Consider the following 13,905-nt stretch of genomic DNA (forward strand, 5'->3'; position numbering starts at 1 on the left):
TGATCAATGAAATTTACCTGAATGACCTCAATTTTTTTGTTATCTTCAACTGCTTTCTGGTGATTTTTCTAACACTGCATATATATTTGAGAGAATTTTCAAAATAATCAAGTATTTTTTGTATTTAGTAAAATAATTAATGTAGTTATTAAGTTGATGTTAGGGATATAGTTTCCTAAATAGTTTTTAAATTTAAAAAGTAAAAGGTTGAAGTGATACCAAGAAAGCAGAGCAATGGCATGAAAGGTGTTTATTTTTCATAACATTGTCATATCATTGAAGACTAGGTTTTTGCATTAACTTTTACCACCATATCTGTGAATTCCCCTCCAGGCCTCCCTTTAAATGTTTAGTGTCAGGTCATCCCTGATTGTGTAGACCTATAATGAAAGGGGCTTGAGATGTTGATTTTGTCTTTTATTCAGTGTATGTATAATTTTCTTTTTTAGTATGTGAGTTAAGGATGATTTGACTGCTTATTCTAGCAAATTGAGTGGTTACATAGATTTGTGGCAAAGTTAGGATTTGTATGTTTGAAAACATCTTTTTAAAATATAAGAATATGAATGCAAGTGGATATCTCAAGTGCTTCAAATAAAATACACAGTATTCAATTCTCACATCACTCATACTGTGTTTCTCCCCACCAGTGCTTTGCAAGCTACTGTATATAATCCTTCCTTCCCAGATCATCAGCTATACAGAATTCCCTATTTGAACATATATTGGTTTACAGATATTCAAGTTGAATGTCATACATATCTATGTCATCAGTCTTTGAGGGCCTGCAAAAATTGTAGGCACTGCTCTTCTTGGGCTGAAACCAATTTTAAGCAGCACTGTTAATGTACCAGCATTGGATTCAACCAGTTAGTCACCGATAAAGATTACTTTTGTACATAATAAAAAAAATCAATTATTAATTGTTAAGGGAGATAGCTTTTTGTTATTTATCACAGAATTATTAAAGCATTGACAAAGTACTTTGGATATTTGTTCTGGCTCTTTACACCCCAAATTTAAATCCTGCCATGGTCAGATGCACCTTCCATTTTTTTAGTTCAATAAAATAAAGTATTGGTCAAGCCTGGAAATTGACATAGTCACCTACACCACCACCACCAATTTCTGGCCTTGTGTCTATGTCAGAAACACCATTATTAAAGTTATAATTTTTGGGGTGATAAATCTTTTTTATCTCTTAGATTTAAAGGATTGCTATCATATTTTGATCAGTTTGGTCTTCAATCATTATCAAATGTCATATAATCCTGAATGTAACTAACTGAATTAGAAAATATGGATATTGACACCTGAATAATGAACATTTTTTAGGTTATTTATATTCACCTTTCAGTGAAGGCTACACATTGATCTTGGGTTAATAGCAAGCATTATATATACTACTATTTCAATTTTCTTTTTAATATTCCACTATGATTCTCTATCAGTTACAGGAATTTAATTCCTTATTGGTATGTATTTTCATTTCTTGCATCATTTATATTCAGCTGTTCTCATTAAGAACTTTCCAATGTTCCTTTAGGGACCTCTCTCAGTTTCTGCTTTATAATATAGTTCACAGTTCTTAAGTTCTTGTTACCCTTGTGTAGATTTAGTTTTAGTTAGAAATCTGTGAGGTGTAGTGTTACTTTTGATCACAGTCCTTGTGTTGAATTTTCTCAGACAATCCCCTGAAATGAGGTAGACATAATGAGTTTCATTTAACCTTTACATTGTACTGGGTATATTTTTTCAGGATTGTGTTTTCAGTTGGCTCACTTCATTTAATATGCACATGCACAAGCGTGGCTGTGTGGTAAGAAGTTTGCTTCCCAACCACCTGGTTCTGGGTTCAGTTCCACTGCGTGGCACCTTGGGCAAGTGTCTTTTGCCATAGCCTTGGGTTGACTAAAGCCTTGTGAGTGGATTTGGTAGTCGGAAACTGAAAGAAGCCTGTTGTATACATGTAGATGTTTGTGTGTCTGTGTTTGTCCCCCCACCATTGCCTGACAACTTAGATGTGATGTGTGAAATTTGTATTAGTTTAAACTAGTGTTTCTCAACCCGGGGCCCATATAGCCCTTGGGTGGGGTCCATCTGTGTTGTTGCTAAAAATTATGTGCAATAAAGTGATTATACTTCTACAACACACAAAATATTCAGCAATTTTTTTTTAGTACAATTCCTTTTTTTAAATATTGAATGGTTGTGTGGGTCCACCCAAGTAAAAGAGGAATCAAAGAGGGGTCCATAAATAAAAAGTTGGTTTACGCACAGACACACAATCACACTCACACTAGTTCTGAGGAAGCTGAAGCTTTACTGACGCTTCTCCATTACACACTTGCAATCTATATATTGATGAGTGGGAAAGGGAAAGTCTTAAAACTGTAACTGGCAAGTTGGCTGGCTATGCTTGAATTGTAACCTGCTGCTGCTTTAATTGTTTTCTAACATAGGCACAGGGCCAGAAATTTGGTGCAGGAGGTTAACCAGTTATATCAACTCCAGAAGATCAAAAGACAAAATTGCCCTGAGTAGCTATTTCAACTTAGAAGCAAAACAAATACTGCAAAATATTTTTTCTTTACTGCTCTAATGATTTTTAACAAACAGTAATGATTTCAAATTTTGGCACAAGGTCAGCATTTTCGGAGGAGGGGTTAAGTTGATGGCATCAACTCCAGTACTCAACTGGTACTTATTTCATCGACCCCAAAAGTATGAAGGACAGATGTATGGAATTTGAATGTGAAGATGGATGAAATGTCACTAAGCATTTCACCTTGCATGCTAATGATTCTGCCAACTTGCCCTGATGCAATAAGTAGTGACTCTCATAGCTTTTGATCTTAACTGATCGGAAATGTTTACATTCTATATGTTTTGTCTTGGAGTAAAAGATGGGCTGCAACAAATAGTTTGTTCAATACCACAGATTTGCTTGTCAGTTGCTTGACCATGACCAGTTGAGCATGTCTCTTAGTGACTGGCAATATGTGCATCTCTGATTACAAGCAGAGTAATGGAGGAGCATCATAGCCATGTACCGAGGGGAATTCTTTGGGGGTTTGAATAATTCACTTCTAGAAACATGGGGACCTTTTGAGCAGGATGGGCAACTTGACCTGAAGAAAATTTTAACTGAGTGTCACCTGCAATGTCATGTGCTGTTTATCTTGATATGAGGTTACTATGTTGTGCACAGTTGGCAATGATGCATGTGCCTGGTATACTCATAACAGATGGATATATTGAGTTTTGTATATTTGTACTCCAGCATCACTTTGATGGCATATGCTGCTTTTACACTCAATAATAATAATGATAATTTCTTTTATTAGTCACAGGGGCATGGATGAGGATGACATCACAAGAACAGATGACAATTTGTATGGGGATTTATATGGGGAGAAAGAAACGGAAAAGATGGTGAAATAATAATAATAATAATTATAATAATAATAATAATAATAATAATAACAATGATAATAATAATAATGATGATGATAATAATAATGGCAGAAGGCCAGCAATATAGAGGGTAGGGGACAAGTTGATTACATTGACTCCAGTACTTGACTGATACTTTATCAACCTTGAAAGGATGAAAGGCAATGTTGACTTCAGAATCTGCCTTAATGGCTCTGCCAATCCTTTGCTCAGCAGCAGCAGTAGTAGTAATAATAGTAGTAGTCTGCTCTCTATCTTTGTCAGCCAGTTACATAATTATATTAAGTTTCATAATTACATATCAGTTGTATAATTATACATGTCTGCAATATGCAGTAAATATTTAACAGATCTTTTAATAATAATGTGGCAGGTAGTAAGCAGTTTCTATTTTAGATCAGCTTATCTTATTGGTGTTGTTCTTCCAGATTTATGGAAATAGAGATGTATTTTTTTTTCATTTGCTTTAGCAAGGATTTATATTCTGTGTATCTTGTCTTAAATGTATCACTTTTGATCTTCTCTCTTGATGTTCTTTTGATGTTCTCTCTTGAAAGGACATTAATTTTTACCATTTAGAATGTAGAATAATGTGTTGTTTTAGCTATATTTGTCTAACCTTGTAGTATGTCTTGAGGTGCAGTTGTTTTCACTGGTTTTATGTAATGTGCATCCCACAGTTTATGTGTAGAAATAGCTGAATTTAGCATTGTTTCTATTTTAAGGGAAATGTTTCCTGATTTAAGTAGGGATATTTTGTACTATGTTGGATAGTTAAGCCCAAATCTTTTTATTCTAGTTCTACTGGTTGTTGTTTAACTTCAAGTCAACCCTGATAAAGCAGACATTTGATCGGAATTGTTTTAGTCATAGCTATTCTGCCAATCTTCAGTTATAATGTATCTATGGTTACATAATCCCATTTTGAAGATGTTAGGGTATGGTTTAAGGGATATTTGGCTTTTATTTCTAGACTTTCTTGTGAGTTTGATGCTTCATATGTCATAAGAACAAGAATGAGACTGCTCTCACTTTTGTTCACTAAGTATTTTTAGGCATGGCTGTGTGGTAAGAGGCTTGCTCCCCAACAACCTAGTAGCACTTTTGCCAAGTGTCTTCTACTATAGCTTTGGGTGGAACAAAGCCTTGTGAGTGGATTTGGTAGATAGAAACTGAAAGAAGATCGTCATACATGCATACATACATACATACATACACACACACACACATATATATATGTATGTATGTATGGTATGTGTATCTTTGTATCTGCATTTGTCCCTCATCACCACTTGACAACCAGTGGGGGTGTGTTTCTGTTCCCATAATTTAGCAGTTCAGCTCCACTAAAAATTCTTCAAAGCAGTGCCCTAGCATGTCCACTGTCTAATGACAAAAACAAGTAAAAAAAATATTACATTTAGTAAACAATAGTAATATTGATTACATGTTTCCATGTAAACAGTGGTGAGAATGACGAGTGATGCATCTTACCAATTTAGGCAGAAGAAATGCTACAAAGTATTATCATTTCAAAGTTCTGATTGGTCAGTTTTCCTGATGTTTACATTTTTCACTCTTCCCATATATACGTACATGATGGGTTTTTGCATAATTTCCATCTACTAAATTCCACCCACAAAACATGGGTTAACACAAAGGTATGTTAGAAGACATCTGTTTGTCGAGTGAACTCCTTGACTATATTGTCATGCTTGTAGCATTATATTCTGAAATGTGCAAGCATGGCTATGTGGTCAAGAAATTTCATAAGCGCTCGTGCACACGCACGCACATACACACACACACACACATGCACACATAGTATCACTGAATTTTTGAAAATATTTAATTCTAACATCAACTGCATTTTTTATTGGAGAGCATCCCAAAAAACATTTTGATATCAAAAATTTGGATGAATATTTTCGGAAATATGATAGTGGGACTAGTCAGTGAATTGGTCAAAATTTTGTCTAATTAGGTTTAATTGAATGATTAGCCATATCTTTGAAACTGAGGTGATAATCATCATCATACTACACAAATTAATAGTGTTCATGGTATAGCTGTTTCCCATTTTTTTCAGGTTCTTGAAAATGAAATTTTGTTTTTTTATGTAAAGCCTTTTTTTTTTTTGCTTATAACAATTGATTTTGCAGTGTTTTTAGACCTCACCAAATCCAAAATTACAAGCCATAGGGACTTGTGTTTTGGCACATTTGTAGTAGGTATAGAACTATAATACATAGATCCTGAGATTTTGGAACATGATACCATTTCAATATAATTTTAATGGACTATTAAAAATGATTATGTGGGCATCTTGATCTTGGATCAGGATGCCCACAATCAGTTGGATGTTCTCCATTTTGATGGAGATTTTTCCATTTCTTAAAATTTTCACTGTGGCCTTGGAAATGATGCAGAGAAGCTTTTTATATATACAAAAACATTTTTGAAAATTTTATTTCCCCCTTCCACCTCTCTGGACTAATTTTGACCAATTTGTTTTTGCACTAAGCTCTTAAATATGATGGGAGAAGCCTTTTCAGTAAAGAAAAAAATTTTTTTTCTTATGAAGATATTTTCAAATGAGATGTATGATTTAAAAAGGAATTTAGCTGGTGTTTCTAGCACATCCAATGACCACCAGGTACCTTCCTCATTTCTTCATCACTCTGACCTGTATTGATGTCTTGCAGTATTTTTCTCACTATAAAGATATTTTATGGATTGATGATGTGGAAGTAACACACAGGTTTTGTTTAGCCCAAGGTCCCTTGCTGGGATTTAAGCAACCATAAATAAATTTAGTAATTTAAACCCCACTCCCAATCAAGCAATTCTGTGTAAAAAAAAAACAGTTACTTACAGAAAATTATGCTGTTAAAATAAATTATCTTTTGTATGCTTTTTTTAATTCCCGAGATAAATCCCAGTAATGACTTTCTCAGGCTCTCCAATATTTTAAAATTATAAACAAAAACAGAGTGAAAAAAATCGTAAATTTTCAAAAAAATTTTTTTTTAATATCAGAGCATACTTTTCTGTTAGTAATGTCTTTCCTTACGCACACACACTCACTTGATATAGGGGTGGGTAGTCATGGTATATGCTAGAAACAACAGCTAAATCCTCTTTAAATCATGCACCTTTCCGTCTAACATACTTTTCTTTTAGTAAATGTTATTTTTTATACACACACATTGCTTGTCAAATGCCAGATTGACAAGTAGCGTCGCTATGCATTAATCCTATATGAGCATCCACGGTAGTCCCTTTTTTATTGTCTTTGCACTTTTGCGCCATATCATGGTCTGATTCAAGAATAGCTTGAAAAGAAAGTTCACATACAGAACTTTCAAATGATATATAATTTCCCGTGGAAAATAAGTATTTTCACATGAAAATGATCGTGCAAAAGATGGGTTTTTGCGTGGTCAGATCGTGTTTGTCTCCCCTTCTTTCGACTTCTACAGTGATACTTTGTGCGCGCGCGTGCATAAATATAAAATTAGTTGATCTCTGTATTGTGTGTTATGCAATTTTTATTATGATTTATACGTATTTGAATTGTTTCTGATGTTTACTTTTTATTAATGAGTTTCAATTTCATTTCAGGCAATTTATGACTCCCTTCCTTATGTGACTATTTACAGAGATGAAGAAAAACGGCTTGATGTGGTAAATATTAATTACTTCATTTCTGCTGGCTCTAATCCCACTGAATTATGGTTAAAGATATTTCACCCATGACCATCTTGTCTTTCTTTCATACATAGTGCATCTAGGATTACATTATTCAGTATATGTTCCTTCTTGTAAGATATTTTATTATTTAAGGGAGACTGCTTCTATTTTTAAAAGATATAGCCACCATGTAGAGTCTCTTGTTGGCTCATTTAAGTTTGTATTTTCAGTATAGAGGAACTGTTGAGGGTCAGTGTTGTGCTTAGCTTAATTTAAAAAAAAAATTTTTTTATTAGTTAATAAGAAGTTGGACAGTGCCCTTAACCTATGTAAGCTCACTCAGTCTGGTGAAATTAATGTGATTGATCTTGTATTAGACAAACTGTAGATTGAGTTTGCGTGAAAAATATGGGCAGGAAATGAATTTCAGAGAAATGATGTTGTGGGAAGGATTTAGTGCAAAATTTTTCGGAGTGAAACACTGTAGAATTTAGTGACCCAGCATTATATAGCCAGCTAGCTGAGAGGATCAGATTATGTTGTAGAAAAAGCAGGAAGAGGAATCAGCACATATGTGAACAAGTTTGAAGTGTGTTAGTGAATGCGTCTTTGCTAATGTAAAGTAGATAAATTTCTCCAGATATTCTGGTACTTACTATAAACACCTGGATTATCTGAAACTCCTGAAAATGAATGTATAGCCAAAATATATGAAGCACTTGCAGTGGATTTGAACTCAAGATCTATGAGTTCTAAGTTATCAACATGGCCACCTCACTGTTACTGGTGTTAATGTTCTCTCACAGTGACTTTTTAAGGGTTAGCACTTCATGTTAGTTTTGTAGAATTATGTGAATGAGAAACGAATTTGTTTCCGAATTGTCAGTTGATCACAAGTATTATTTCCCTATTGATGTGAGAGTAGCAACAATTTAATTAGAAATGTTTTTGAAGAAAAAAAAAACACTTCTGTTTTGCCCAGAAAAATAGTGAATGCAGTGAATTTAGACTCGTGAACTATCAGGAAGGTAGTCCAGTTCCTTTATCTACTTGGCCATCGCACCTCTCTATTACATAAGCATAATATTATTATATAGTAACATTTTAACTTCTGCTGACAAACTATTTCAACAGGATTTTGGGAATGCAGAGTCAGGTGTCAAATACTGTCTAGTCTGTAAATATGAGACAATCTACATGGTATTTTTGTTACTCAGTAGGCTTTTTGTGTAGGGGGAATTTTATTTATTTATTATAGTTTTAAAGTTCAAGTAACAACTTTTAAAATATACTGTAATATACAGAACACTCACATGTCAAGTGTAAAAGTAATTCTGGTAACTTCAAACCAACAAGCCCATTCCTTTTGACACTACCCCTTCTATTACCCTCAAGCAATGCACCCTATTTTCATGAAACTCTTCATCCCCACCATGTCTATTCCTCTGGAGAGATCTTTATCTCAATCTTTGAAAACATGCTATAGTGTATTCCATCTAACCCTGCCAACAATTGTGCTATCACACCCATTTCCAACATGAAGGTGATGAAGGCAATTAGTATCAACAATCTTCTCTAACAACTTGAAACCCTCTTCTTCCTAACAAACACCAGTGTGGTTTTCATAAAGCCAAATTTACTAGAGACATACTCTCATGTCATACTCCATTGTGCTCTTGTCCTCAAGAAATTTAGTGTAAACAGTGTTGTTCAGCAGACTTGAGCAAAGCATTGGATCATGTTTGGCACTTTAGCCTCCTGCTAAAACTGCCTGTTGAGGGTCTCTTGGATCAGTGGTTTCCTGTTAGATTGCACCGTGGCTGTATTTACTTATGGAGCTGTCTCTGCTGTGCCTCAATACTCAGTTCTATCTGTGACATGCTACCTTCAGAAATGTTAACAACTTAATTAAAACTATAAATATTTTTCTTCAGTATTAATGTTGCTTTATTTAACACCACCAACTGGATTTTGGGTCCTTTCAACACCACCAACTGACTTTTGGGTCCTTTCATACAGTTCACTTTGCAAGCATTTTATACAGATGATACTGCCATTTGTTCCTCCTGCAGGAGCACTATTTCCCTTTGGTGGAACTGTCATCTGGCTGTGCGTGATTTGTTTGGTTTAGCCAACTGAGTGCATTGCACATAGATACACTCTGCCTGTTATAAGGCGTGAAAAGATTTTAGTCAGTTCCTGACAAGTCCTGAAAGAAACAAGATGCATTATCTCTTTGTTGTCAGAATTCACCTCCACTACGTGGAAAATATGTCTAATGGAAGAACACTCTAAATCTTAACAGTTTATGGACTAGTGGAATGTTATCATGTCTCACATTCTTTACATCTTGTACCACATTTATATATTATGTAGTATCGTGGTGTTACGACTTTTAATATGATGCATACATATTTGTCTGGATTTGTAATTCTATAACCAGGAGCTCAAAATTTTTCTTGTGTTCATCTGAGAATCTGTTATGCCATATTTCAGAATGCTATCGCTAATTCCTCCTGTAATAAATAATTTTCATTTTGTTAAACCTTCAGAGAATTGTCTATTATTTTTAGCACATGTCCACTAAAAATTGGTGACCTCAATATGGACTAAATATGAGTGACCCCAACATAGACTTAAAATTTGGCAGCCTGAGCTAAAAGAATTGCAGTCTCTTCGCTTGCATCTGAACTAAAAATTTAGTGATTCAAATGAACTTCTAGAATTCGTCTTTTTTGTCTTGCATTCGCAATTGATAGAATATACATCCTTTTCCATGAAAATACTTGTTCTTCCAAATAATAACCTTTCAAAGTATTTTTATCTCACCATGTCAACTGTCAACCTTTTATGTCACTGAATACAGCTTCATCTTTTTTGTTGCTTTTTACCGCACATTTGCCATTCTGAGCATTCATTTGCACTGGATGTGTGCTCAAAATACCAAGGGTCCTTTATTACATTTGCCTGTCTAGAATTTACCACATGGCCAGACTTCAACAACCATGCACACCAACAGCAACACCATTAATGTCATCACTACCTCAACCTTCATACCAGACTACAGCCCCAGTACCTTGAACCTTGTAAACATCCTCCAGTTGGGGTCATATCAATGTTGTCTTTGTTTTGACATTGTGCAGTAGTAATTGCAAACAAGCATGATTATCATACAGTATCCTTCATTTTCCAATCTTCTGTGAAAGCATGTCTGGCCATAGAGAAATATTGCTTTATTTGGAAACAGGTGAAAATTGGCAACAAGAAAAGCATTGGACTGTAGAAAATATACCTCAAAAATTTTGTCTGGCCTGTGCAAGCATGAAAAAAGATATTAAAGTGATGATCTCATGCACACACATACACATGCTGTATATTTGGTCTCTATTTCAGATTGCTGATCGGCTGAGAGAACGTTTTGATAATTACATAAAAGTTTTAGGAACAAACAAGATTACAGTGGAACATTTATACAAATTTCATGTGAAGCAACCTGTTACTCGTAAACTTAACTGCTGTAACCTGCCATTTAATGAACTAATGTGAGTATCTCTTTTTTTCATTAATATCTTATTAAAATGTTTCAAAACAATATAAGTACTCATGTGGGACAGAAAAAAAGCGGTTCCTCTGGCAGTTTTTTATTACTCACTTTGTTCTGTCTCAATTATGTTGCTAATCTCTTACAAAATTTATATTAAAACCTTAACTACTGCTTTGTAATAATGGGTAATTTGTGGTTAAAGTGATGATATATGTTTATACTAGAAACCTGTTATGTTGTTTATCCTTTACACCATTTCAATAAATAGTTGTTCAAGTCTGTCCTTTACTAGCTCATCACTAAGCACAAAGATGTTCATGTAACTATGTATGTATGCATGAACAGGGTGACCATGATGTCTGGATACATAGGAAATATCACTAACAAGCAGTATAGCTCGGCATTGCCCGGGATTAAGTTAGGATTATTAAGCTTTGTTTCAAACAAAACTAAGTAACACCGACGTCAGGTTTGAACGAAATCCGTTGAAATTAGTAAACGTTTGGCTGAAAATGGGTTGCAGACAATTTGATTGGTAAATCCTATAAGGAATTGGCTTATCAATTTTTCCACTCATCATTTCTCTCTCTCTCTTTTTTTTTTTTTGGTTTTGAGAACTGAAAGCATTCAAAGATCCCATGAATCCTAAGTAATGCTGGCATCAAGTTTGAACAAAATACATCAAAATTAGTAAAAGTTATGGTTGAAAATAGGTTGCAGCCAATTTTAGTGGAAAACCCTATAAGGAATCGGTTTATCGATTTTTCATCCTGATTGAATGGAAAACTCCGTAAGGAATCAGTTTATTGATTTTTCACCATAAATAGGACTTAGCTGAACACAACATTGCTGATTCAAAAATCTATATTTATACTTTAAAGTTGGTTTTCACACCCAACACAGTTCTACAGTGTTGCGACGGGAAAGCATGGGTTGGGAGTTTGACCAGCAGAGGTGATCAGGTTGCATATGCCGGCCCTTTCGGAGCTCCCTCCACCCCATCATCTAAACCCACTTGGCCCATGGGTTGGGAGCCCTTCAAGCAAGGAAAATAGAATGCCCAAAAGGGCTCCTGATCCTCTAAAAATCAGTATCTAATCCTGATCTAGTCCTAACCTCTCCTAGGGGTACTATTGGTCAAGACTGCATCATAGATCTGCATTGGAGACGGTTGCATTGAAGGTGTGCATATATATATTCTAATCCTTGTTTCCACACTGAAAATGTGCAGAGAACATCTTCTGTCACATTCCAGGAAGAAAAATTAGTAGTAGTTGATAGCTTACATTACCTAGGGACCAAGTCAGTAGCAGGGGTGGATGCTCTGAAAGTGTAGCTGCTAGAATAAGAATAGCCTGGGTAAAGTTCAGAGAGCTCCTACCTCTGCTGGTGACAAAGGGCCTCTTGCTCAGAGTAAAAGGTAGACTGTATGACGCATGTATATGAACAGCCATGCTACATAGCAGTCAAACATGGGCTGTGACTGCTGAGGACATGCGTAAGCTTGCAAAGAATGAAGCCAGTATGCTCTGCTGGATGTGTAATGTCAGTATGCATACACGATAGAGTGTAAACACCCTGAGAGAAAAGTTGGATTTAAGAAGCATCAGATGTGGTGTGCAAGAGAGACGACTGCGCTGGTATGGTCACGTGTTACGAATGAATGAGTACAGCTGTGTCAAAAAGTGTCACATCCTAGCAGTTGAGGGAACCTGTGGAAGAGGTAAACCCAGGAAAACCTGGGATGAGTTAGTGAAGCACGCCCTTCGAACATTGGGCCTTACCGAGGCAATGACTAATGACAGACCTTTAGAGATATGCTGTGCTTGAGAAGACCTGAGAAGCCAAGTGGGACCATGGCCTATGCCAGTGGGTGTAACCAACCCACTTACGAATACCCCTCATTCATTGGACAGTGAACTTTACTTGTGAAGACCTATTGAGGCAAATATAAACAAATCAAAATCTCTAATGTGGCCGATAACAGTACCACCTAATTGGCACTCGTGCAGGTGGATCGTTAAAAGCGCATCCAAGCATGATCGTTGCCAGGACCACAGTGGCACATGGAAAGCACCATTCAAGTGTGATTGTTGGCAGCAGCGTCTTACCGGCGCATGTGAAAAACAACATCCGAGCATGGTCGTTGCCAGTGCTGCCGGACTGGCTCCCGTGCAGGTAGCATGTAAAAAACACCTTTTGAGCGTGGCTGTTGCCAGAACCACCTGACTGACCCTCGTGCCAGTGGCATGTGAAAGCACCCACTACACTCTCCGGGTGCTTGGCATTAGGAAGGGCATCCAGCCGTAGAAACTTTGCCATGTCAGATTGAGCCTGGTGCAGCCTCTGGCTCACCAGTCCTCAGTCAAACCATCCAACCCATGCCAGCATGGAAAGCAGATATTAAACGATGATATATATATATATATATATATATATATATATTTATACACATGCACAATATAAATGGCACATTCTCTACTATATCATCATCATCGTTTAACGTCCGGGTTGGACGGTTCGACCGGGGTCTGGGAAGCCAGGGGCTGCACCAGGCTTCAGTCTGATCTGACAGTGTTTCTACAGCTGGATGCCCTTCCTAACGCCAACCACTCCGTGAGTATATTTTAATAATGAACCATGTAATTTATACTCTGGACTATTTATTTCTTGTAAAATGTTGGGAGTGAGTACAATTTCTGAGGTTTCCACCTCACACACCCAATTTTTACCCCCCCCCCCCCCCCCGGGTTTTGTTGCTTATTAGGAAGTCACAGGAATTTATTCAACGAAAAAAAATATTTCCAGTGAACCAAAATAAGGGATTTACAGCATATTAGGAGGTCAGGGTACTTAATTCCATGCATAAAATCCGAGTTATTTTTTTCTTAGTGAAAATTGTGCGGGTGTTAATCTAAAAATGTACCCTTAGTTTTTCTTTTGCGCCATTGCTAGACAGGGGACTTAACTCATGTTAGCAAACTTATGGATTTCACCGACGTGGAAACTGGTAAAAGTTATGGTTGAAAATCGATTTTTACCACTATCCGCGGGTGCCCATGAAAAGTATGTTGACAAAAACACAGCCATGGTCGTGACCAATGTCCTCCTAAAATTGGACCGACATGCATGATAATTTATGGACATGCATAAATTACATTCACACACACCCACACAACCTGCCTTTTATAGATATAGATATTCTTGTGGAA

General features: G+C 36.1%; 1 protein-coding gene across 3 annotated transcripts in view; it reads left to right on the forward strand.

Annotated features, from left to right (window-relative positions):
- The window catches only part of LOC115215855 (VWFA and cache domain-containing protein 1-like), a 92,152-nt gene that overhangs the window by 29,620 nt on the left and 48,627 nt on the right, over positions 1–13,905 (forward strand). For all 3 annotated transcript variants that reach the window (XM_029785193.2, XM_029785195.2, XM_029785196.2), the window contains exons 2-3: positions 7,081–7,143; positions 10,543–10,691. In XM_029785193.2, the coding sequence (XP_029641053.1) occupies positions 7,081–7,143; positions 10,543–10,691 (212 nt within the window). The remainder of the gene's footprint in view (positions 1–7,080; positions 7,144–10,542; positions 10,692–13,905) is intronic.

Source organism: Octopus sinensis, linkage group LG9 (genome assembly GCF_006345805.1).
Source record: "Octopus sinensis linkage group LG9, ASM634580v1, whole genome shotgun sequence".
Classification (NCBI taxonomy): domain Eukaryota; kingdom Metazoa; phylum Mollusca; class Cephalopoda; order Octopoda; family Octopodidae; genus Octopus; species Octopus sinensis.